The following is a 26,801-nucleotide window of genomic DNA, read 5'->3' as shown; positions in this document are numbered from 1 at the left end:
CTTGGTAGTTATGTTCATTTTTTGAGTCCTATACAGAGCTTTGTCTGCCTGGCTGTCCCCGTGTCCGAGCACAAAAATAGCGTTTGGTTGGTTTTCATCACCAAGTGTCACTGTTGTGCAGTGCAGCCTAATACACACAGTGGGGTGCACACGCTTTTCCGACATGCGATGCGGAAAAGCGATGGTCCGACATGTGCTGCTCCTGTGCTTGCCGTTAGGGTTAGGTTAGGATTGAGGTTTCGGATCAATAGTATGTCGGAACTAAAGCCTGCACCCCACGAAGTTGCACCACTCACTTCACATGGGTGATTTTTAGATTGGGTAATCATATTCTACTTTAAGTTGTTCTGGCAATATAAGTGCCTTTCTCTAAAGTGCTTTACAATGTGTGCTCGCTGCTTTTGGTGTGTGAATGTGAAGGAAGCCATACAAGTCACTAACGACTAACTTACTCATCTCAAGCAGTTATGTGTTCAGTGTCTTGCTCAAGGACACATAATTTACACGCGCACCTGAGCCACATGGGCGGAGCTTGGGGGGGTGCAGGGGGGCACTGCACCCCCCGAACTTAACTTCTGGCTTCTGACTGTAATCATCTCTCTTATCATGATATGATGACTCGCTGTACGGCTGTAGTGCATGTGTGTATGTGTGTACTGTGAGCTGCTGTACTACCTAACTCATTTTTAGGGGTTAGGGCATTGTAAAAACGCTAAAATAATAAAATAAAGGTCAAAATAAATTGTGACCCATCAACACTAGAGGGAGCTCTAACTCTTAACTGCAGCATACAAGTGGTTTGTAATGCATTTGAAGTTCATTTGGCATTTGTTCACCCATATTCCTGTTTGAAGTCTCTGCCAGACTGCCACACATTTCTAATTTGTGACGCTGGTAGAATGGATGGATTGACAATACAGAACAGATGTTTTTTATCACATGGTCTATTGGTCTTTTAATGGGTCCCCATTAGTATCTATTAACAGTTTGCAGAATTGCAGTACATTTCAAGCACAACTCGATATAAAAACTTAACTGTGGAAGAAAGCATTATACACTTGTTTACAATAGGGTCCACCCTTTTCAATTAATCAGAATCCTGGTCAAACATTACTCCACAAGTGAATGTTACTCTGTCAAATTTGTACTTGAGGTTGAAGTGAAGGGGGATAAATTGTACAATTTCAGCTAGCAACGTCACTTCAAAACACATCAGCTTATCAGCTTGGAAGTGGAGTAAACATGGATTAAAAAAATAATAATACTCAAAGTACCGTACTCGGGTAAATGTACTCCCTTGCTGTCCTCCAATGGCATCAGTCGTTTATGAATGACAAATCTAGCACGGTACATATCTGAGTGAGGAGGTGAGCATGTGCTCCGTGCCTGCTGCAGAGAGATATGAATTATCTAATGGGCCGCCTCACACGGGGTCAGTGACTAGAACCTTTAATCCCCCCTGCTAGACTGCACTGAACATCCTTCTGGGACTCGGAAACTCTTGCTGCCATTATAATCCATTTGGTTACACATAAAAATGGCCGATTTGTGCACCTGATGCTTGGAAACAAGGACGCAGTGTTCCTTCCATGAACAGGAATTCAATCTAAAAGGGCCCCCACTCACTGTGAGATGTTGAAAGGGGTCATCTGAAATGGATTCCATTTTTGTTAGTGTTCTCTTTTTTTGTGTAACCTTTTCCGACAACATGCTTTTGTAATGGATCCAAATATCACTGCTTCTCTGACTCAGATATACATCATCTGATCATCAAGACTATGAATGATGTACAGTGGCCATATTACGCACAAATATCCTCCCTCGGGTCAGGTTCATTCATTGGCATATTAGGAAATGGACGTATTTGCTGCGGTGTGCGTGTGCACAGTAAAATCCCCAGTAATCCTTTATCAACTTGTAAGTCAGAGAGTGCACGAATGGAACCAAATGGGGTCCATTTGGTTCCATTTGTGCACATTGGTAGTGGTTCTCACATACATTTTCATGGCAAGGACCCCAAAATGAATTGGGCCACTGAACCCCATCTGTAAAAAATGTTGTGCCAGGTTGTCCCAGAAGAGAACATTTGAGAACATCCCCTTTGTTCTTCAATAAGCAGAGTTTTCAAAGATTTTCAAAAATGGCAGATCTACAAACTCACAAAGCTTTGCGGAACGTTGTGAGCTTGAAGACTGACTATTGTTTGAACAAAGTATAACATAGGATTAACGTGGTTAAACAGATTGTGATGTTATATTAACACATTTAGCTGGGGACCCCCTGGTAAGGACCCCTGGGGGGGGAGGCGAGTCGTACAGACCCCACTTTTAGAACCACTGCATTGTACTGTACATTCTACTGTACTGTATATAAATACACTACAACAAGTTGACAGTTGCTTTAAGAGAGCTCATGTTACAAGCCCCTGATAGCATATCAGCTGTGCACATTGACATTGTCCTCGTCACTGTGTGCCAGCTTGCCAGAAGCTTGTGATAATGGAAGCACAACTAAAGTATGTCTATTTAGAGGTCAGAGTGCCAGTGGATCAAACAGCTGTGCTCTCAGTCAGGTACAGTTAAGCTCCTACAGTCCAATAAGAGCCACGTCAGCAGATATGCTGAATAATAATAATAATAATGGAAACCTTTGAGCAGTAGACAGTTGTCAAACCTTTTCATTTCAAGGACCCCTATAATTCTGAGAGCGCACAAATGAAAAATATTTGTACACTCTCAAAAGTTACAGACCCGCAAGGGTCCATTTGAAGCCCCCTCAAGGAACGCTGAGGGTCCCCTGGCCTCACTTTGGGAACCACTGCATCTGAAAATGAACAAATTAATGAATGCATAATTCAAAGCATTCAGTAATTGAACACATTCATTAATGTGTGTGTGTTAATTAAAATGCATAATATACACTTCAGACTTGCAAATTTACTTGTGATTTGTCATTAATTATCATTCCTTGCTAGTTTGGAAGCTTTTGTTTTGAAACTAGTAGTTTCTCTATGGTGCAGTGTTGATTTCGACAGCAACATTTTATTTAGTTTTAGTAATTTCTTTGTCCTCTAAAATGTTTTAGTTTCGTCTAGTTTTTGTCGACTAAATATACGATTTTAGTTGACTAAATCTACAGTTGATTTTGTCAACTAAAATGTATGTTGGCAGGCCTTGATGGGTTCTAATGCCTGATTTTACACTTGTTTGCATGCAGAAAAATTGTGTTGCACCCGCTGTGTGCTTGTAGATCTGCTATTTTGAGTGCAACACCCGAGCACAGTTAAAGGGTAGTAAAAAGTAACACTAGTGCTTTCTCTCTCTGCTTTCTCTTTATTTTAGTTCTACTGGATCTCTTCTCCACTAGTCCCTCCCTAACATTTTAGTCTTAGTTTTTATTTGTTGATGAAATTGTCAATATATTTAGTCTTCGTTTTAGTCATCATAGCTATAAGTTTTAGTCGACGAAATCAACTCTCTGGTGCTCTGTCTCCTGAAACAAGGAAGGAAGGAAAGAAACAGTTAATAGTGTCTCGACCAGCCCCAAGAGCGGAACAAGGGCAAGGACCGGCGCATGCGTGGCTGCAGTGCATTCATGCATGGACGCTGGCAGGCAGGCGTCTGGCCCATTGTCTCTCTCTCTCTCTCTCTCTCTCTCTCTCTCTCCCCTTGTGCTGGGCTTTGGAGGTCACTCTGAAACAGTAGTGTTCATAGTGAGTCACATGGGCCAGGCTTGGCATGGCTCTGTCTGTAGGAGTGGAATTTGCCAGAGGAGGGATCAGTTTGATCCCAGGCTCTCTCAGAGATGTTGGGAAAGTGTTTAGGTTGTCTGTGCAGGACTAAACAGGTCATGGGTTGGACAGACTAAGAAATAATCGGTGACATAATGTCCTGTATAATGCTTTAAACTTTATTATCTAAAAGAATGTGTTGACTAAGAAGCATAATTGCTTTCTACTTTGTGATAAAACGTGCCTCATTGATAACATTACACGTACGATTTATCATTGCCGGAACATTTTTAAGCATTCATTGCCATTGGAAGTAGACAGTAGTTCATTGGTCAGTGGCCATGACACGGCACTGGCAGGTCATAGGGTTGCCCTTGGAGAATTTCAGCCATTTGAAAACACTGGCATATAGTGGTCCTTTCACTTCTTATTGACACCAATAACTACATGGACAGGCCATTGTTTCACTCAACAACGAAGCATGCATGCAGTTTATCTACTCAACGTTTATCATTTTGCCTCAACACACAATAATAATATGGGCATTGGGCTACGCAGAGTGCGTGCAGTTCATATATACTACATTTCCACTTGCAACCTTTCAATTATGTTGCTTGTAAAGGTTTTAAGTTGTTCAAGTACTACTTTAATCCTTATAAATTAATTTAAGAGACTGTTTATGGAGTAGGCTACAATTTGGTAAGAACTTGAAGTTAAACGTTTTTAAGTAACATTGATTAGAAATCAGTTTAGCTGTCAGAACATAGTTATTTTATGTAAGCATCAACATAACAGTTTTATATGGTATATATATGTTCATTGGCTGACCTTCATTGATAAACAGTATAAGCTAAGTCAAAGCTAATATCCAAGCTTGTCATAACTGTGTTGCCTCATTACAGGAGTAATGCAATGGAAAGCATTCCCAAGAGGGATTAAAGCTATAATCAAGGTCACACTTTAGAAATCTTGGTTGTTTAAGCAGGAGTTGTTGCCCCTCACTGTAAAACTATCATGTATTTCTGATGTTTCACACATCATTCAGAGTACGGGAGAAACAATGTCTGTTTCTCTTATCTTGCCTAAGATTTAGTAAAACACTGACATGACATTGTTTGGACCCTAAGCAATCACTTCCAGTCAGCAGTTTTCTGAACAAAAACACTATAGTGACTCTGCTATGTAATGAATCAGCAAATTGCACAACATTTATTAGAAAGATCATTCTGATCATCGATTACACTATAACCTGTTTATTTTCCCACAGTTGTATTATTGTATATTAAATAATTGCAATTCCCATGTGGGCCCTCTGAGCACTGTGAAATGACAGCTCCATGTCCCAAAAGAGAAGTATTTGAAAGCCTTTGGTAGAAAGTTGCGAAAATCTCCCATGGGTTTTAGCTGTGCCCAAGGTCAAGCCAATACTGATAGAGCGTGTTGCTGAGTAAACAGTAAGTATTCTGAAGTGTCCACTCAGAGGTTTCCCAAACACACGATCAAACACATGTTAGACAGTGCGAAATGTTGTTTTTTTCCTATACTCAAAATAAAGGAATATATGCAGCCATAATAGCATATGTTATGTTGTTCAAGATCATGGCCTTGAACAAATATTCCCCCCTCTACACTAGTACTCATCCGCAGATCGTTGTTCTGCTGTTTAGTCTACTATAACCTTCCATTAAATCGTTTTTATTGGACAAATGCTAACACAATCTGTTAATCTCAATTGCCTGGAACCGTTATGCAATCTGTGAGCTTGTTCTGACTGGTTTTTGTGCCACGTGTGTGTGTTTGTGTGTGGATGTGATGTGATGTGATGTGAAGAGAAGAGATGTGTCCGCATTTGACCCATCTCTTGGGAGAGGCGAGCCGCAGCCAAGGAGCGGTGAGCTGCAGCCGTGCCGCCCTCGTGGAATCATTTGATTAGTTGATTTGACCCCGGGCCCCCCAATCCAACCCATTGATGCTGAGTGCCAAGCAGGGAGGCATTGGGTCTCATTTTACAGTCTTTGGTATGACCCGGCCGGGGATCGAACCCCCGACGTCCCAGTTTCAGGGCGGACACTCTAAACACAAGGCCACTGTCTGGTTAAGAACAAAGAGAACTTTTTTTAATTGGGCGGCAGCAGCAGCACACTGTACATACAGTACAGTATATGTGTTCATATCCACAGGTCGATAATATAATTAATCACCATGACACATGAGCAGCTGAGGACTGATAGGGTCCTGGGTTCATTCGTCAGAGACAGCTTTGTAGAGACCGAAACTACAGCATGCATGTCCACATTTATTTTGTCACTAGTTTGTCCTCGTTGTCATCAACCGATGGTGAGACTGTAGGGAGAAGCATCATGAGTGAATGTTAATTATTTTGACATACCATGTGATTGTATTGAGGGACTGAGACGAGAGGAGAGGAGAGGAGAGGGCCAAAGAGACTCATCATAACGACGGGTAGGTCGGCTTGTGGGGGTCTTTATGTTATGTAATAGCTTCATAGCCACGCCCTCTCACATAGGCAGTCCAATCTAGTGCTGCTCATCGCTTTCCTCCACGCCGTGACCTCGCAAGCTGCCTTGCCCTACGTTTTCCCACACAGACACAGACACACACACACACACACACACAATGCCCTTGCCTGCGGTCGACAGGGCGTCTGGCATGCAGTGACCAGCATCCTCTAACCTCATTGGATGAGGAGTGAGGCGTGACTACAGCCTCCTATTGGGTCAGACCGGCTGCATCATCCTCCTCCTCATCATCATGCAAGGATCGTCTGCAGCATCCAGGGGGGATGGAGGGAGCAGCAGCGTGTTACATTGAAACCTGCAGGCAACATTTTATGTTTAGGAACATTTTGTTCCAGCCGCCTATATAAAAGAAGATCACACAATGTCGATTGTGTGATATGAATCAAAGAATTTTGGAAATATTCAATCTCCCCTCAAAGCTGTCATCGTTGAGAGAATGTTCAGAGAAGGTCTCTTCTCTCTCTCTCTCTCTCTGTCTCTCTTTTTCACAGACTTTCTCTTTCTCTGCTTGACCCAGTGACCATTGGACTTTGTACGCTTGTCATTGTCTACCAAGACACTTTCCATTTTCATTTCCATAATTGCCATGCCCAGAGCCCACGCTGTTAAGGTGTGGCTGTGTGAGTGAATAACAAAGGTTCAGAGGCCTGGGCAGCGTGGTGCAGGTTTATTGTCCATATACTGTATCAGTAACACAACAGTGGGTTGAGCTGTTAATGTGGGGAAATTATTAATTAACCTCACAGTAAAAACCTCAGAGTTACAAGTGGATAAATGAACACTCATGTTCATTTGTATTTACTGTACGTGAAGCAGAGAGCTATGACTGTCTAGTCACTAGACAGTCATAGCTCTCTGCTTCATGTACTAGACTCTAGTGCACCTATGGGGGAAATATTGGCAGTGACGGCAGTTTAGTAAAATGCATATAATGCATGAAAAGACAGCAGGACACAGCACACTATGTTCCCAATAGCCTATATTATAGCCAAGTTATTGTTTTAAGCTGTAGTGCACCATACAGCACTTATGTGTGCTCAGGACAGACTATATGAGGCATTATGATATATCCATCCATCCATCTTCAACCGCTTATCCGTAGTCGGGTCGCGGGGGCAACAGCTTTACCAGAGTGCTCCAGACTTCCCTCACCAGAGCAACATTAGTGCCTTCCTCCTGGGGGATTCCGAGACGTTCCAAGGCCAGTGAGTCGATGTATTTCCTCCAACTGCGCCTTGGTCTGCCCCGGGGTCTCCTCCCAGTAGGATGTACGTCGAGGACCTCCCTAGGGAGGCGCCCGAGAGGCATCCTAACCAGATGCCCGAACCACCTCAGCTGACTCCTTTCCAGGCGAAGGAGCAGCGGTTCTACTCCGAGTCTCTCTCATGTGACTGAACTTCTCACCCTATCTCTAAGGGAGATGCTAGCCACCCGTTGAAGAAAACTCATTTTGGCCGCTTGTATTCGCAACCTTATTCTTTTGGTCATGACCCACACTTCATGACTATACTGTAGGTGAGAGTAGGAACGAAGATTGCTCGGTATAGACAGAGAGCTTTGCCTTCTGGCTCAACTCTCTTATCATATATATTATGATATATGACGTTTCTTATCTCAGACCCAGTGGCTTGCTTAGCTTGCCCATGTTCATTCAGCGTGTTCATTCTCTAATTATAGGACACAATGTCTCACAAGACAGTTGTGCGTGCTGTAAAACAGCATGCACTTCTGATTGAAGTTCAGCTCAGGCAATTATTCTTTTTCACCTGATGTTACTGAAGCATGTCTGTTGCTTCTGCAGGTTAAAGTCCACACTAATCCAGCACACCCAGACAATGTAAATAGGTCTGCCTCCTCTAACAACATAGCTGCAACACTTTGTCTCTATCATTCTCTATTTTGACCTCATATTTTTGTCTGTTTTGTAGTTTTGAATTGTTTATTGTATTATTGTAATTATTTCTGTATCTTTTAATAGAGGGTATGAGCGTGACATCATCATCAAACCAGGAAGTTGTGCAGGAATGCCTACTGAGTGGCAAAAGATACTTTCTGGCCTTGACAACCCATGCATCCAAACAGAAAAGTCCTGTCTGATTGCATTAAATGACATTAAACAATGTTAAACTCAATTTGCCTGTCACTTTGCCACTCGATTTGCCATTCACTTTATGCATGCGCATACCCTCTATTGTCTGTTTCCACTTTTTTCTAAATGTGTCCGGTAAGGGTCTGGCCAGAGTCACTCCAGACACATAAAATAAATTAACACTAGGCATGCAGACAGACAGACAAACAAACAAACAAGAATAGTATTTCTTGACCTCAGTTTTGGGCCCCAGATAGAAGGAAGGCCCCACCACTGTGTCAAGGTGCGTGATTATGTAAAGTACCGGTAGTTGCAATGGTATACTTTGGGAGTGGGACAACATTACCAACAATCCTGTGTGCTCTCTTACAAGTCTCAGTCATACTGTTTCCCAAACAGTGGGTTGAGACCCATGGTTGGGACACGGACCAATTTTTATGGGGTACTATAGCCCCCTTTTTCCATAAAAACACATTTGAATGAATAGGTGTGGTGTGGGGGTAAAAGCTTTAAAATTCGGCCCACCAGTTGAAACCCCCTGCTTTAAGGAATTGCTTATTGCCAATCAGTTGTGTGAACACGACGACTTCTCATCAATTTTCACCTTAATTTAATTTGAGAAAATGGCTGTTTATCCACTGCACAATACTGTATACTGGAAAGGCAGTTTAGCAGAGGATGACTTGAGTCACTGCAGATACATAGATACAGCTGGGTGTCATCAACATAGCTATGGAAATGGGAGCATGTAAAGGGAGAACAACAACGGACCACCAACTAGGGCACTTCTGAGACATAATCCCAGAGACTCTCAGAATAGTTCCGGCCTGTGAGTATAAGTGTGGAACCAGTTCAGTGTGGATCCTATGATGAATTATATATCACAAATAACAGGCTTTGCTTGCTCATATATAGGCTACTGTCCCCGTTGCATGTGTACATGGCATGCTTGCATTATTTTTGCTTGCATGTTAATCTGCTGCTCTGCATTTGTCATATTATACCTGCAGCAGGCCAGGGTTTCCAGGGTTTACCGTAATATATGACATAAATGTAAGGTGATGTAAATGTAAAGTAACAATTAATGTAATTCAGGGGTGCCATGGATGAAAATGTTATTTACAGGGGTGCCCTGAAATGTTTGAGAACCACTGATATAGCAGTATGTACTTTTTATTGATTGATTGATTGATTTATTGATTGAATGAATATGGACTATGGAAACAAGACCTTGCGGTCTTGTTTCCATTCGGGTCCCATACACTCACACACAATCATGACATGAACAACACTCCAGAATAGCAACAACAATTGATATAAAATAATAACAATCACAAAACAATAACAACATGTGAAATTTCTCTAACCATGAGATATATGTTATGTACAGGTTGGGAAGGAAGTAAATGGGAAGGGGATAATCAGGATAAGGTGGTGGCCGGGGGCGATCACCTCCTCTCCCTTTGACCTGCTGACAAGTGCATTTTTTGGCCTGTCTTGAAGGAAGCCAGTGATTTGCTCTGATCTGTTTTGAGGGAAGGGGGGAGGGCATTCCACGCCTGAGTAGCAGTGCTGTGGAAGGTGAATTTTCCCATATTTGTTTTATATTTGGGTGGCACCAGATCGTTGTTCACACTCCCTCTAGTATCGTGGCTGTGGGTGTCGCTCACCTTTTCTAAGTAATTTGTCAAGTGGGTTACTGAGGAGTGAGGGCATGGAGGGTAAAGTTGCATTTACAATTTTGTCTGTCAGCCTGTTTGGAGGTAGTCTGTTGTTGTGTTGACCTGCCTGTATCTTTTCTCTTGTCTTTTAGATAATGGCTATAGTATAGTCATCTAGGTTATGTTTGTCTAGGCTATACGCAATAATGAGTTTTATGTTTTTATGATGTGACTGTATGGACAAGAGTTGAACATTAAACTCCTTGGTTAACACTGGTCTATTACTCTACTACACTTATTACACTATTAAACTATTACACTACTACTTATTACACTATTAATTAAATTGATTAATAAATAATAATAATTATTAATTATTAATTACACTTGAGGGAACATAGGGCTGAGGGAACATAGGGCTGAGGGAACATAGGGATGAGGGAACATAGGGCTGAGGGAACATAGGTATGACCCTATTTACCTTGTGGTTGAGTAATGTGTATTGTCCCTGATCATTATGAATTAATACATAAACAAACAAACAAAACAAACAAATACATACAGGCTACAGTAGATAGATTCCCAGAAGGTTTATGAGAGAGACAAGACAACTCAACTGTCTGACACTATGAGCCAATTTAGTGTGAAAAAGGGAGACAAACAAATCCATCCAGCTATAAATCAATCATTATTGTAAAATGTCTTGCATCAGAGCAGCAGTCTCCTATATAATGACATCTCATGTGATGACAGCGTGGTCACAAGTCACATTGATAATTTAGAGTGTGTCGTGATTGGTGATACATACACCCACTCTTCCTCCTCCTCCTGTCTCTTTCAGCTCTGCCGCTCTAGTACAAAGTCTTCCTCTCTCACTGACGACTGTCGACGCTGCAACATCTTTCCCCCTGGACCAAAAAAAGGATATATTTCTCATAGAAATATCTTCAAAAATGTACGTACTGCATCTAATACTCGGCTTTTCTTCAAAGATTCAGTTATTCTACACTGGTTCAGTGGTTCGTATTTATGTGAACTTGTGAAGCGTGCGCATCGAACCAGCAGCAATGGATGCTCAAGTCTAAATAGATGGAATGCACGAAGCAAGGAAACCATTTTATACCGGAATATATCCGCTAGCTAGCGACCTTTCTGTGCGTGTGTCGGTGAACCATGGGTTGTATGTTTGGCAGGAAATGTGTGAATTATTCTTAGAATGTTAAAAACGAAAGTGTCGGACCCGGTACCACAATTTATTTCAATAATCTTGTGTGTGTGTATTTGCTCACTGTACAGTGGACTGGGTGGCCCCCTCTGGCCAGTGGCCACTGGCACTACCCGAGGCGATGCATTAATAACCAAACTTAAAAAACCCTCTTTATTTTAGGTTTAGATGTCACCCGACCATGTTAACCAGTTTCTAGTTTAACAGCTGAATTGAATTGACCTGTCAAATGTCAATTAAGTTTAAATCGGCGGTGATTATTGCGGAGAGTGACGAATGTCGACATCAGGAAATAATACACGGATATCCCAGCAGTCCCATTATTATACAGGTATCCGGAATGCTTGCCCTCGTATTTACAGAGGCATGCTTGTTGTGTTGAACTGGTTCGTTTTTTACTAGTAGGCTATGCAGAAACAACTGTCGTGCAAAATGCAACTAACACCCACTAGATAGAACGCCCATTTCTCCATTATAGGGCCTGGCAAGAGCGAATGAAGGACTCAGCAGCCCCGTTACATAATAGCAATAGAAAATAACAATGAATGGACAACATTGGTCTGATAAAATACAGTATATCACTTATCGATATTTCGTCTTCTTGTCGTGTGAGCATTCTGCAGTAACCTGTAGCCTACACAATGTCACGACTGTACAGTAGGTACAGTAGTATAATATTATATACAAATCTATATTCATTATAATCATATACTGTTGTAATATAATTGGATTTGAGGAAGTCGAAGAACCAGAAATGAGGTTAAAATGGTTAAAGCAGTTCTTTCCTGCCCCTATTTGGTCTATTATTAAGTAGGCCTAACCTTCATATTTCCACAACAGCTGACATCCTTGTCTTATATTGGCAAGGACGCCTCCCTTGTACCGCTGTTATAACTGACCTTGGTTATGAAATGATAGGCATATCTGCCTTCATTAAAGCATGACCAGTGCTCAAGTGTCACATAGTGCCGATTTCTTTTAGTAATGAATGTCAATTAATAACTTGGCCTGCAACACCTGTCTATATAGGCTATCATTTCTACTCAACATTCATGGTTCTCCTACTGGCAGAAGCAAATCCTTTTTGCATATAGGAGTAGACTAGAGTACAGCAAGAGAGAAGGAGATGGTTGTGTCAAATTTCAGGGATTGGGGAACAGGCACATTATGTGAGGATCTAACAGGAAGAGGAAGTAGGTGTTGCTTGCTGGGGGAAGCACACCGTTGTGGACACAACAAAGTTAAGGAAATATGATCAGCTAAATAAACCTTCATGAAAGTTATTGTGGCTTGGTGTCAATACGGCTAGTACTACTACTACTAGCACATCACGTACACTTTAGTACAAATGACAATAGACAATAAGAAAACATGTCTTGTCACTGTAATCCAATTGCTTAAAGCTTTTAGATTAATCTGATTGCCGTTTATGCCTTAAATTAAATGCTAACATCAAATGTTACGATGTTATGATAGCCAGACCTGCTCGCGGCACAATTGTTTGGCTGCCCCGATTGGCTGTGTTTTCATATTTCTCCTTTGCCTCAGGGCAAATCATGGGAGATTATATCCTGATGAAATGGGACAGCTGTCAACCCTGTCAATGTGGTACAAAGAACATGGTGGATGGATATGAGTGATGATATGACTATGCATTGTTATGTACTGGAACCATGACAGATTAGATTACATGATGGTGCTCATACTGTGTTTGGACAATGCCTAGTATGTTTTACACACACACGCGCGTTTGCAAGGGGCGTGCACACGCGTACATAGACGTGACTGCTGTTAATTATCAAATGTAGAGAGTCGTGGGTCTAGATTAGAACAAGACTACAGTCACAGACACCTCAGTTGCTGACCTGAATTGCCTCTGGACTGGAAATATAGCGAGCTACATTCTGTACTGGGTTTAGCAGATGATGTTTCAGGCTGGTCAGAACTAGTTGGAGCAAGTGAGGAAGTGTGAACAAGAGAGAGAGGATATTGACTGTAGTTGTAGTGTAAACCCGTAATCGCCATTCAACCCCTTGACCTGTATATTGTTGGATAATGCAGGTCATACAGTCATGTGGTAACATCCCATTTTGGTGTTGCATTAGGAATTCATGTTTATGCACAGACCGTGTGAGTGTCACGTGTGTGTGTGTGTGTGTGTGTGTGTGTGTGTGTGTGTGTGTGTGTGTGTGTGTGCGCACGGCCGCACGCGCATGTGCGTGCAAGTGTGTGTGGTGTGTGCGTGACTGTGCTGCCCAGCGCATGCGTGCGTGAGCTCTCACAGAGGAGCAGCAGTTGTAGTTTGACTCAATTGACCCCCTTCTCCCTGATAGGTGTGTAATTATAACTCTCTCTCTCTCTCTCTCTCTCTCTCTCTCTACCTCTCTCCCTTACCCCCCCCCCCCCCCCCTTACCCCCCCACACACACACACACACACTCACACACACACGCATACAGCTGTGATCATGTCTTCAGTGCTGGAGAAACTCATTACCCCCCTGAACACCACACCCCTGGAGCCCCCCAGGAACAAGGTGACGGTGGTAGGAGTGGGCCAGGTGGGCATGGCCTGTGCCGTCAGCATCCTGCTGCGGGTAAGAAGTCTGTCTGTCTGTCTGTCTGTCTGTCTGTCTGTCTGTCTGTCTGAGTATCCCGCAGGCTTGGCATTGGGTTTTACTGAGAAGGGACAGATGGACAGGACATACTTACTGTTCAGTACAGTATTCCATCCATATGCTACATGCAAGTCTCTGTCATTCTTTGTTATTATACTCGTAGCTCTTAATTATGTATAAGTAGGCCTGTCACAGTTATTACATAATCACCTAATCGCAATTATTTGAGATAATCGCAATTATTATACATAATCGGCTGGCTGGCTTCCTGTCAAGTTCCGTATCAATTATAAACTCCTCCTTCTCACCTACAAAATGTCAAAAAGCCCTGGCTCCACAGTACCTCTCAGGCCTCCTCCATAAACCTCCTGTGACACGGAACCTGCGGTCCACAAACTTGGACCTCCTCTCTGTACCCAAAGCAGTCAAGCGAACCTTCGGGGATAGAGCGTTCAGTGTGGCAGCCCCCACTCCCCCACCCTGTGGAACTCTCTGCCAATAGAGATTTGCCATGCTCCAACACTCTTTTAAGGCCACCTTGAAAAGACACTTATGCTCTCAGGCTTATGGCATATAGTTGTTGATTGTTGTTGTTGGTACATTTTGTATAGCGTCCTTCGGTTCATGAAAGGCGCTATATAAATTCAAGCTATTATTATTAGAATTATTATTATAATCGTCAGAATCGTTTCCATTCTTAATCTGTTGAAAATGTTCATACATTTTCAAACATATATAAAACAAGCGGAAATAGCTCTGATTAAATATTGTTGTACTACATAATTTATTTTGATTTTTGGTACCGGTCATTGTCAATTATTTCTTGTTATTTGACATATCTGCACTGTACTTTCCTGTGCTGATTTCTGCAAACTATTAAAGGACCACTTCACCACTTTTCAACCTATCTTCATATAATAGGTCCTCACTAATAATCATGAAAAAATGGCAAAAAAAAATTCTACTCAGTCTGTGTCTCATAGGACGGCTGTGGGCAGTTTAGAAACCGTCTTCCAGTGACATCATCATTAGGCAGATCTTTTTTTTAAACAAAATATTTCGATCGTGAGAACGATGGCTTCCATTTTCGCATTTCAACTTTTCAGGACTAGAAAGCCTGCAGTTTCTATTAGCTTGTTTCTGAACTGCCCACAGACCTTCTATGAGACACAGACAGAGTAGAAAAGAATTGCACTATTTTTCCATGATTATTAGTGAGGACCTATTATATGAAGATAGGTTGAAAAGTGGTGAAGTGGTCCTTAAATAATAAAGTATTCAATCAAAAATGCTCTGCTGCTGCCATCAGGACCTGGCTGACGAGCTGGCGCTGGTTGACGTGATGGAGGACCGTCTGAAGGGCGAGATGATGGACCTGCAGCACGGCAGCCTCTTCCTCAAGACCTCCAAGATCGTCGCCGATAAAGGTTGGTCCTCCTGGACCACACACAGTCAACCCTATGGCCTTTTCCCACCGGGGGGTTGAACCGGTTCAGTTATGTTTTCCCCGCCTAACATTGAACCACTGAACCAGTTCCAGAGTGTGTTTCCACTGGAAATGAATTGGGTTCAGAACCCTGAAAGTTGCTTCGGAACTGGAACCAAACAAAAAACAAACAAAATACAAAAAAGCATACTGTACACAAATACACAAAACATATAGTACCCAGATACAAACGGATATACGAATACATACACAAATAGCTTGCTCACCCTCCTCCACCTACCCCACCAACCACCACATAATCAGCTGTTGCACAATGGAAATAAGGTCACAGTGCAAATACTTCAGTGTCATTATTGGTTAGAAGCAAAGACAATTTGAGTCTAGATGTGAATATAAGGAGGTCCTGAAACTACTAAATGATGAGATGTCTCTAAGAGATAGAGGGAGATTGTTCCAATCAAAAGGGGCTTTGTAGCAGAAAGACCTCCGCCCAACCACATTGGAGATTCTAGAACCAGTTCTAGAACCAAAGTTCTTTGGGTGGAATGGCCTGTGTGTTTGATGTTGAGACTCTGTGGTGGAAAGTTAGTAACTAAGTACACGTACTAAAGTACTGCACGTAATGACTCATTCTCTCTCACAGACTACTCTGTGACGGCCAACTCTCGCCTGGTGGTCTTGACGGCGGGCGTGCGCCAGCAGGAGGGCGAGAGCCGCCTCAACCTGGTGCAGAGGAACGTCAACGTGTTCAAGATGATCGTCCCTCAGATCATGAAGTACAGCCCCAACTGCACAATCCTCGTCGTCTCCAACCCCGGTACGCACAGCGCGGCGCACGTGTGCACGTGTGTGTGTGTGTGCGTGTGTGTGTGTGTGTGTGCGAGAGCGAGAGAGAGAGCGAGATAAGGCCTGTGTGTGTTAATGATCTGTGCGATTTCAACCCTCCGCTCAGTTGACGTGTTGACCTACGTGACCTGGAAGCTCAGTGGTCTGCCCAAGCACCGCGTCATCGGCAGCGGCACCAACCTGGACTCAGCCCGCTTCCGCTACCTGATGGCCGAGCGCCTGGGCATCCACGCCACCTCCTTCAACGGCTGGGTGCTGGGAGAGCACGGAGACACCAGTGGTACGTATAGACAGAGAGGGACAGTGGAGGGGAAAAGTACTCAAATGTTGCTTAAGTTAAGCAACGCGCTTGTAGATCAGCTATTTTCGGAAATTATATAGTGTTGAGGGGAAGGACGGGAAGGACGAGGCCTTCTACTGTATATGCCCCTGGGGGACTCCATTCCAGTCACCTAAGCATAGAGGGTTTAACCACTTAAACCATCTAGTCTTAGAGAAACGGACTTGTGTTACTAACTGCTGAGCGCTTTTTTCTGTATACACCAAATACCTTCATCCAAAATTAGCCAATCTATACAAGCCGCTTTGAGCTTTTAGATCTGCTATTTTTGGCGAACGTTCCCCCCAGAATAGGCATGCTGGTTGTATAAGCCACCCTCACTGTTTTGTTTGTGTATTATTAGTGTTATCATTATTGTTGTAGTTGTTATTTAGCATTATTTGGTATTAGCTTGATAGCTTGTATGTAAATGTCTGAAATACTGGATGCTTGAAGCATTTTTAACAACAGCGTCCCTGGAACAACATCTGTTCAGACTGCAGTCTGCGGCCAGATACATATGAAATTGGGGGTGTTCTTGACACGAAAGAGCTTGAGAGCCACTGTTAAAGATCACACGAAATGTATTTATTCATGCAGTGCCATGTTGTGCGTTTCAGTGCCCGTGTGGAGCGGTGCTAACGTGGCAGGAGTCAACCTACAGAAGCTGAACCCTGAGATTGGCACAGACGCAGACAAAGATCACTGGAAGGCCACGCACAAAGCTGTAGTCGACAGGTACTGGTTTTGTTGAAAAATATATACGTCAGAATGAAATTAACATTATACAATACGATGTGGGAGTAATGACAGATTATGGGAAAGAGACCTATAATGGGTCTGCTGCGTAGAATCCCCACATGACCAACACTGGATGGTCTTGATGCTGGTGGTGGGAGGCCGTGGGTGGAGAATGTGACGTGCAATAATCTATGTAACAGAACGGGTGGAGGCTTAAACCCAGGGGGAGTTGTAAATGCTTAGCTTAGCGTAGTGGTGAATGACACAGATGTGGGAGAGGTTTTGTGAATGGACTAGTCTTCCTGATTGAACTTATGTCAACTCATGTCAGTGATAGAGTTGACAAAGAGTTACAGTCTCTACGTGCCAGGTAGTTAGATTGTAGTAAAGGGCTTACATTTCCTAAACTAAATATATTGGAAGGCCGTCTCGAAGCCTAGCTAAGACCCTTGCAACCCAACAATTACAACCATATTGTTTGAAAAAACACAACCTCAGTCAGAAATGTAACCATTTATTGCAACAAATGGAAAACATTTTTAATTTTATTGCAACACATGGAATACAATTATACTGTTCTTTGAGTTGAAGGCTCTGCTCTGCCCTAATTTTAGATAGACATTGAATGAACTCGACTTGAGCCATGCAAAACATGCATTCCAGTTTAACTTTAGATAACCACTGTTGTAGAGAAGTATTTTCCAGAGTGCCTGGCAATACCATAGTAGCCTGGTTATATATTTAGTGTGTTTGCCCCCTACGCGAATGTGGCCTTTGACCGAGTGACTACTCAAGTGCCTAATGGCTTTGCAGTGTGGTGTTTTGAGAGTGAGACTCTACTACAAGTATTGGCTTCAATCCATAATCGACTGCCTCATATAGATATACTGTACTGTACAAGTGCCTCTTACTATTATGCATATCAAGAGTTAAGGCGTAAACAGCTTTGGTGTGCTTTAAATGTTGATGATTAGTGTTCATAACATTACACTCATTTCACAAAAGAATCTTGGGGTAGGACCCAGAGGCTGTTCCATGTTTATGGGGGAGGGAGGGAGGGAGGGAGGGAGAGAGGGAGAGAGAGAGGAGAGAGAGAGAGAGAGAGAGAGAGAGAGAGAGAGAGAGAGAGAGAGAGAGAGAGAGAGAGAGACGTTGTGCACTTTCAGTAGGTGGACTTCAAAATAAAACTTGCATTGACTTCGTATTGAAATCGTATTATTAACGCAAGTCTTATTCTGAGTATAGTACTAGTATTTATAGGAAGTCAGATGGAATGAGAACAGAAGAAAGTTAATAACTGGTTTATGGGTCCTACCTACCCCATGCACTGTGTGTGCATGGGGCTTCTCTTTCAACCTCTGTAGTAGCAGTAGGTATTAAGTTGCAGCCAGGTAAGTTTCGCCATGATTTTTATCATGTGCTGTCTATGATAGTGCAGTGGTAGAGAACTCTACTAATCTACTTTACCGACAACGTCAAAGTTGACAACATTGTGTCCGCCCCAAAGGGACAATCGCTGCAGCCTCTCTCTGCAGAAAGTTCTGGAAAACGTCAAAATGTATTTACAAACTACGATACTGGTCACAACGTTTTATTCTAGAGAACTTTAAAATCCTCCAGTGACCCCTCATTTTAAACACTTAAGAGTCCCTTAGGAGGAAGTCTTTAGTTACGGGAAAGCCTTAATTAAGAGAGTTAAATGTACACCATGATTGCAGTGGTGTAATGGTATTTTTTCTTCCCGGTACCATGGTCACACGCACGTGCACTCGCACGCACTTGCACTCGCACGCACACGCCTACATATGCTCATGTGCACAGAACTGCTGATAGCCTATATTGTTTATAGTGTTAGTGTATGAGAGTTTTAGACACACAGACTTAAAACAATCAGACACTTTTATTTATACTGCGCTGCCTGCAGTGGCGAAAATAAAAGTTTGCTTTGGACGAATCTCTTCTTTGATGGTGGATGAGTGCAGCAGCACCACAGAAGCGTTAGCCTATTGCAGCCATACTGCTGTGCTGTGTTGCTTACCATTAACGTGCGTTCAGGTAAACAGCTAAAGCTGTTTGTTATGCAAAGTAGTGGGTACTTGACACGGTGTGAAAATAGGAGGAGCGCACCCAAGAAACCTAGACTGGGTACTTCTTGGAAAGTGGTGACCGGTCCAAGGTATGAGCATGACACCACTGCATGATTGTCACAGTGCAGTAATTAGTTTTACTCGGTTCAGAATCAGGTTTATTTGCCACATCACAGGTTTACTTACAGGTGTAATTTTTTCATGCTCGCTCCATCATTTTATAGTATTCCATGAGAAGAGGAAGGCGGAGTGAGCGCAGAAGGGAAAGAGAACAGGTTAAATAAAACAAATAAATATATATACATAATGTCAGGTTGAAACCTCATATGTCCAAAACTGTTGCTTTTCAGGATTAAAATATTTCTTTTCAGCAAAAGTAGCTTTGTGCCGCTGTAGTGTGAACAAGCCGGGCGTTACGTTACGGAAAAAACACAAAAAGTTTGAATATTGAGATAAGAGGTTTCTGCCCGACAGCAACGATATCCAGCAGATAACGTACCGTACTACCGTATATGTGATACGGTGTATATAAATGGTGTTTACACTTGCAGCGTTTTGCTTCATGTGCTATTCACACTTTGAGTGTGAGCATAGACAATGGTCTGCTGATCAACACTCGACCCAGAAAGCCGCTGTGTGCAGATTGTGACGGAGCTTCCTTCCCGTTGTGTTGCAGTGCATACGAGGTGATCAAGCTGAAGGGCTACACCAACTGGGCCATCGGCCTGAGTGTGGCCGACCTGACCGAGAGCATCATCAAAAACATGAACCGCATCCACCCTGTGTCCACCATGGTCAAGGTACGTCCCAAGGGCGCGCGCACGCACGGACGCACGCTTGTTTATTTCAGAGTTAAACTAACCTAGTGGATAATAAATGGAGTTGATATCAAGTGTGCCGCATAGTATATTACATTTTAAACACGCGTACGCACACACAGACACACACACACACACACACCGGGCGCTCGGGTGGCGCAGTAGTAAAGTACCTGCCCACCACCATGGAGTCTGGGGGCCGAATTAGGGATGGGTATCGTTAGGATTTTTTGTGAGTTTGATACCGGTATGCAGAGCTGTGCTGCTGAGGCGGAGCACTGCCACTGAACAGCAGCAGAGCTGTCTGTGACTCTGTGTAGGCTACTCCATTCAACAGTGTGAGAGACACGCTGCGCTACTCTACGGTGTTTTACCGCATTTGGCTGTTAAATAAATAGCGCGTGACTGCGTGCGTCTGTAGGAACCCACTCCTAGGTCGAAATCACCGCAATTGGCCCGTGTTCAGGAAATAAAAAGGGTGATATTTGTAATTGCACATATTTATGATTAGTTTCTGTTTGTTTTGTAACCACAATACAAGTTTTTTTTTGTAAAGCCTTATTTTTATTTCAGTTAACTAAAAGTGTTTTTTCCAGTTCTAGTGGTAGTTATTTTGTTTCAGTTTGACTATAAAAACCCTGATGTGTCCTTGTTTCTCCTCCAGGACATGTTCGGCATCAGTGAGGAGGTGTTCCTGTCGCTGCCCTGCGTGCTGAACAGCGGGGGGGTGAGCAGCGTGGTCAACATGACCCTGAACCCAGACGAGGTGAGCCAGCTGAAGAAGAGCGCTGACACACTCTGGGGCATCCAGGCGGACCTGAAGGACCTCTAAAGACACCACCCCACCCCCCCCCCCGCTCGCCAAAATGCCCCCCCCCGCCCCCCTCCCCCTCCCCCTGAAGCAACCTGCCGCAGGGCCGAACAACACGAGCATACACACACACACGTAGTACACGAGATCATTCAGACACATACTGGCTATTATACACACCATTTGTCTCTTTTACCACTACAAGAACTAAAGTGAATCGTTCCGTGCCGTGCCATGAAACGTATTTCACAGGTTCTGGGTGGGTTTCCATACGCTATGGCTCGCTTTCAGATGAGGTTCTCAGAACCTAATTTGGGTCCTGCTCGGGAGGTGGTACTAACCCTGAGCTCTGGGAACCTAGACCTTAGACACTTTCAAATGTATTTGAAAATAGCAGATCTACAAGCTCACATCCCATTGCATTATACATCCTATTGCATTATAGATTGAGTATTTTCATTTTTTTGAATGATTTTTAGATCTCCCCCTTGAATCAGGACGTAAACTAAATTACTTCACAGAAGGTTCTGGGTTAACCGTAGTGGAAAAGAGCAAATATACAGTAGTGCATTCAAACACTCCCATATGCGTGCGCACACACACACAGACACAGACACACACACACAGACACATACACTCCTTTTTCTAACTTCCATGTCTGTTATCTCACTCACTCGATGTTATCAGCTTCCCATGTTCCGCCAGTACGCCGAGGTTACTGTATCATTGGTGTCTTTGAAACAAAACTGCCGTTTTAGATGCTCCCGGGATGAGTTGGTTTACCTTCCATGAATCCTTTTGTGCCGCAGCTTTTTTTTTCTCCCTTGTTTTGTTTGGGCCATGATCAAAAAAAAGGATAAGGAAAGGACAAGAAAAAGAGACAAAATTAAAGTGTCCGCCATTTCATTTGCTGCTTCTTTGTTTGCACATGTGTCGTTCATTTCAGCCTCCTCCTGGCCGATGCCTAGAAACAAAAGACCTCTCCTGAACATGTTTGATGTGTACACTGTAGGCCCTAAAGAACAATCCGAAAGACACTGTCCTCGTCTAGCAAACTGAAAATTTGTAACCGAGAGACTTTGGCACACTTGAGAACAATGTGAATTTCATTGTGGATCCGAAATCCCTGTCACTCTGGTATAGGCTACTGTCTGGAAAGAGATTGTGAGCCATGGGGGCGGATTTAAACGTCCAAACTTGACTTGTTTTCTAAAAGAAAAAAAAGAACACTGACTGTAGCTGTCACTCTCGTGTTGTGAGTTGTGTGAAACAGTGATGAGTAACTTAATAAATATGAACCTTATGGAAGCCTGTGGTCTTTGTGTTGTCAAATGTTAGCAGCCAGCTGATATCAGGTAATACACTGCCATCTTGTGGTTAGATTGAGATAACTGAAGAACCTTTCAGTAAACTAACCTTTGATTTGCACTGTTTTTGTATAGTGTACATATAGGCCTACATATATCCATTTTTGCACAGAAAGCTTGAAATTCCTGTGGGAGAAGAGCATATTTCACAAAAATATTCCTCACATAGAATTTTAACTAAACTATACTTGAACAATTTAATATTGATTCAATCAGAGATCACTTATTCATTGTGCATTCGTGACAGATTTCATCATCAGTAGCATTCATGGCACACAGAGGCTATATTAAGTACAAAAGTTTTAATTCAGAGAAAACCTGTGTCCGATGTGTCTGCAGCCATTTGACACATATAACAAACAAATGTAGTAGCCCACTTGATGAAGTAGACTCAAAACATTGACAAGCATTTTAGACAATTGGGAGGGGAGGAGACTGGGGAAGGGACATCTTGGTTTAGGTTGGTACCTCGAGTTCTCGCGGGTATAGTGAAATAGGCAATAATCTACTGGTCCTGGGTGTCGTGAAGCTGTCTTTGTAAAGGTAGCTGTTGTAACGCTTTCCAAAGCGGAGCCCGAACGGGTTGTAGTTGAATTGACTCCGCCGGTCGTTGCATAGAAGATGTCGTTGTTCGTCGTTTTCCCTCAAAGACAAGCACAGGTTGTAGGACTCCTCCGGGAAAACATCCGCGACATCTCTTCTCTCTGTTCGCAGCGACTCCGAGAGCTCCGGGAAGCTGGCTGGCCACCGTCCTGCATGGGAAACACGGTCAAATTCATTCAATTAATTGTTAATGTAGTTATAGCTCAACTGTTTTACGGTACTTATAACTCGACTGAGAGTGTAGCCTACATAGTGGAGGGTCAATTTGATTACTCTTGTACTCTGAAATGGATAAATGAACACATTATTATACTGATGCAATTGCATAGGCTAATACATCGATTAATTCGAAATACAAACCAGGATTTCAGATAGGCCTACAAAAAAGTTAGGCTACTTGATATTGTTTTTTTTTATAAAGTTTCCAATTAATTCATTTATTTGTTTTATCGGATATGTACTATAACATTTATTGATTGTTGATTTTAAAACAGCCTTTGAATAATAATAAAAATCACACCCGTGTGAAGTGAGGCTGAGGGGCGCTCTATAGCGTCATACATCATTCATATCAGTTTGTGTTTACACTAGGACGTGCAGTAAAAAACGGCCATCAATGGCATTTAATGTTTGTGTTAGGACAAAGTTTGTGTGTATATCAAAATAAAGGGTAGTGGGTCGCATTTTGAAAAAAAAGTGACAAAAGTGTCAATTGTTTCAAATATTTTTAAAAATACTATATTTGAACTTCAGTCTTGGTGTGTGCGACCCACTACCCTTTATTTTGATATGTTTTGAACGGGTGACGCACCATTATTGTCAGAGCTCGGTGGTCATATGAAGATTGATTTTTACACACAAACACACACACACACACACACACACACACACACACACACACACACACACACACACACACACACACACACTATAAGCTGGACATAGGAGGGCCCTCAAAAAAAAGATAGGCTACATTAAAATGTTTGTTGTCCAAAAGCCCATTGCTATGCCATATTTCTCAGACGGAATCTGGGGGAAAAATAATCACAATAATAATAATGTGGGGACTATTTATTTATTTTATTAAGCTTAATGGCTTGAGGCTATGAGAAAAATACATTCAAAGAGCCTATCTGCAGCTACTCAGTCAGGCGTACAGTATGTCTAAACTGAATGTTGAAGAAGCCTGGTTCTCTTACGCATTTTGTGAATTACAAATTGTGATTAATTTGTAGCCTTGTATTATTGTCTCCTCTTGAAGACTCACCTGCAGCATGATGTGTCCACTGTGACGACTGCTCCTCAAAGCCATGCAGAGAGGCTCCCGACGTTCCATCCAGACGAATAATCACGCACACCGCCACGAGTGCCAAAGTTATCATTTTGTGCTTACAAATCCAAATCAAACCAACGTTAACACGCGACTGTTGTTAATGGTCACCTAACACACACACCAAGCAGGTGTAGAAAACGTATCAGGCCAAATGTGTTTACCAGTGCTTTTTATATTCTCCCAATAGTGTGACCACGATGAGTGGGGTGCATGGCAGCGAATAGGATGGCCGATCTCGCGTCTCTCGGGTGACAAATTGCGGAGCTGTCCACGAAATGTCCGCTGAAATGCATTATTCATTAGTAGTAATGCATTCTCGGAATTGTTTGTCGCTCACCTCGCCGCTGAAAGCATTTCGGCCACCGACGGAAAGGAGAAAACAATCGCGTCCTTTGGCTTGCTTACCACCATGTATGTTCAATCATGGAATTGTGCACTGGTAAAGAAGTAGTGAAGTACATTTACTCGACTAGCCAGGCCTACTGTATTTAAGTAGCCTATACATTTTCTGACTCCACTACATTTCAAAGACAACTATTGTAGCCTACTTTTGATTCAACATGAATTTCAAATATAGTGAAAATAGCAGATCTACAAGCTCACAATTGCATTGTAACGTGAGCTTGAGCAACATTCACTTGAGTAGGCTAATACGACCAGTAGTTGAGTACTTCTTTCCTATACTTTGTCCATCACTGGAATTCTGTGTCGGGGACCAGGGGGAATGAATTGACATTGAAGATGGTCATGTGTTAGTCAGTAGCACACAACGTCATTCTTGGAATCCTCCCTTCATGCTTTTCCTGTGAAAAGTTGCCATGAATGATTCATGATTCATTCATCAAACACCGATCAAACAAATGTTTGGTCATTCTTTCTTTTGTTTTTTTTAGGCCACCACGATGCTTTTCCAATGGGAGTCACATGGTTTGACCAAACATTTTTGTTTGATGGGGGGGGGGGAGGGGCAGAACACCACCAGCAATCAAACACAAATGTTTGGTCAAACCATTTACTATGCATTTCCGTGTGTTACGTCACACCTCCAATATATGGTCACGCCTCGTGACATCACACCTCCATATATGGTCACGCATTGTGACATCACGCCTCTATCTCCACATATGGAGCTGACCTCTTCTGACATTCCATATGTTGATCCCTCCCCACCCGTCCTTCCTCTTCGATGTCTATCTATCCATTCAAACTAGACAGGCCCGACCCAAAGTTATTAGTGCAACTGCGCTCGGCAGGCCTGAAACTTAAGACCCGGCCCTACCTGGGCCCTCATCAAACCCTGTACACTCAAGACACTGCCCCCACTGCCACACTTAGATCTCCATATGTGGAGCTGACCTGTTCTGACATTCCATATGTTGATCTGACCTCATCAACCCCTGTACACTCAAGACACGCTCCATATATGGCCAGACCTAAACTACCTCCCCCTGGCCAGCCGGGGCACCTGATCAAGCCGGGGTACTGGTCGGAATAATGTGTTCCTTCCACGCACTATGTATGGCCGGGGAAAGTCTCCCCTGTCCGGTGAAAAAAAGCAGGTTGGACTCATCAAGCATAGAAGGAAGCATGAGGTCAGTCCGCTGCCCCCCCCCCCAGGTTGGCAGAGTGCAGCGCCCAGGATTACATTAGAATCGGATAATTGACAGATATGTTGATCTGACCCCCCATGCCAAAGTGCCAGCGCTCACCCAGCAGTCTGCTGTCACCCAGGTGGATGCGTGCACGGGCAAGGTCGCTTCTCGCCCTCAGGGTGTCTTACTATATTGTATTTATTCTTCTCTGAGACACCATGAGACACCACCATTCGGCCATAGCCACTTGCCCAATGTGCCCAAATGTGATAACCTCATCACAAATGTTGTCTTTAGCACAAGGAGTGTTTTTCGTGCAAAACTAATGCTTGGAATGGATTACGAATCATGAAACCCCTCTAGTTTGACACGTCACATGCTACTTAAAGCATAATGAAATGTAGTGACAAGCACAACACTTGATGCTCCGAGTCCACTCACAGCCCATACTTCAGTGCACTGTTGCAGCCTTTTATGCTCTTCTGAACTAATGCGTCTGGACTGTACCATTCTCAGGGGTGTATTTGAGCATACCATAAATACATGAACATACAATAACTACATACCTAGCTATCAATAATACAAGTAAGTATACAAGTCTCCATGAACTACACAAGTTATATAATACTTGAACTTCCTTCTTCACACTACAACATACATTAGCAATCACAAAAGCATATCACGCCCCCTTCTGCTATCCTGACTACAGCCTCGGAAACCCAGACGTTTTTATTTCCAGCCCAGTCTGAATCACACTGATTCACAGTTGGTCATTGTTAAACATTCAGTCAAAGGTTAACAATATAACATCACATATATTGCACTTAAACACTCCTTCATATTACCCACATTGCACCTGAACCTCATGATTACCAAACTGCAACGCTGTCTCCACAGGTGGAACTGGTTAGCTGAGTGGCCAGCCTGACAGGACACAACTCAAATGAATAATGTTATTTTGTGTGTGTGTGTGCGC

General features: G+C 43.0%; 1 protein-coding gene across 1 annotated transcript; it reads left to right on the top strand.

The window, feature by feature from the left end:
• The first annotated feature begins 10,831 nt into the window (after nt 1-10,831).
• ldhba (lactate dehydrogenase Ba) lies at nt 10,832-22,238 on the top strand. Its single transcript, XM_080756892.1, has 8 exons — nt 10,832-10,975; nt 13,704-13,840; nt 15,171-15,288; nt 15,952-16,125; nt 16,261-16,434; nt 17,094-17,211; nt 19,978-20,101; nt 20,784-22,238. Exons 2-8 carry the CDS (start codon nt 13,712-13,714, stop codon nt 20,949-20,951), a joined length of 1,005 nt encoding a protein of 334 aa, XP_080613018.1. The 5' UTR covers nt 10,832-10,975; nt 13,704-13,711; the 3' UTR covers nt 20,952-22,238.
• The last annotated feature ends 4,563 nt before the right edge of the window (nt 22,239-26,801 follow it).

Source organism: Protomyctophum bolini (genome assembly GCF_963924005.1).
Source record: "Protomyctophum bolini genome assembly, chromosome: 23".
NCBI lineage: Eukaryota > Metazoa > Chordata > Actinopteri > Myctophiformes > Myctophidae > Protomyctophum > Protomyctophum bolini.
The sequence above is the reverse complement of the archived record's forward strand: the minus strand, read 5'-3'. Positions and strand labels throughout refer to the sequence as shown.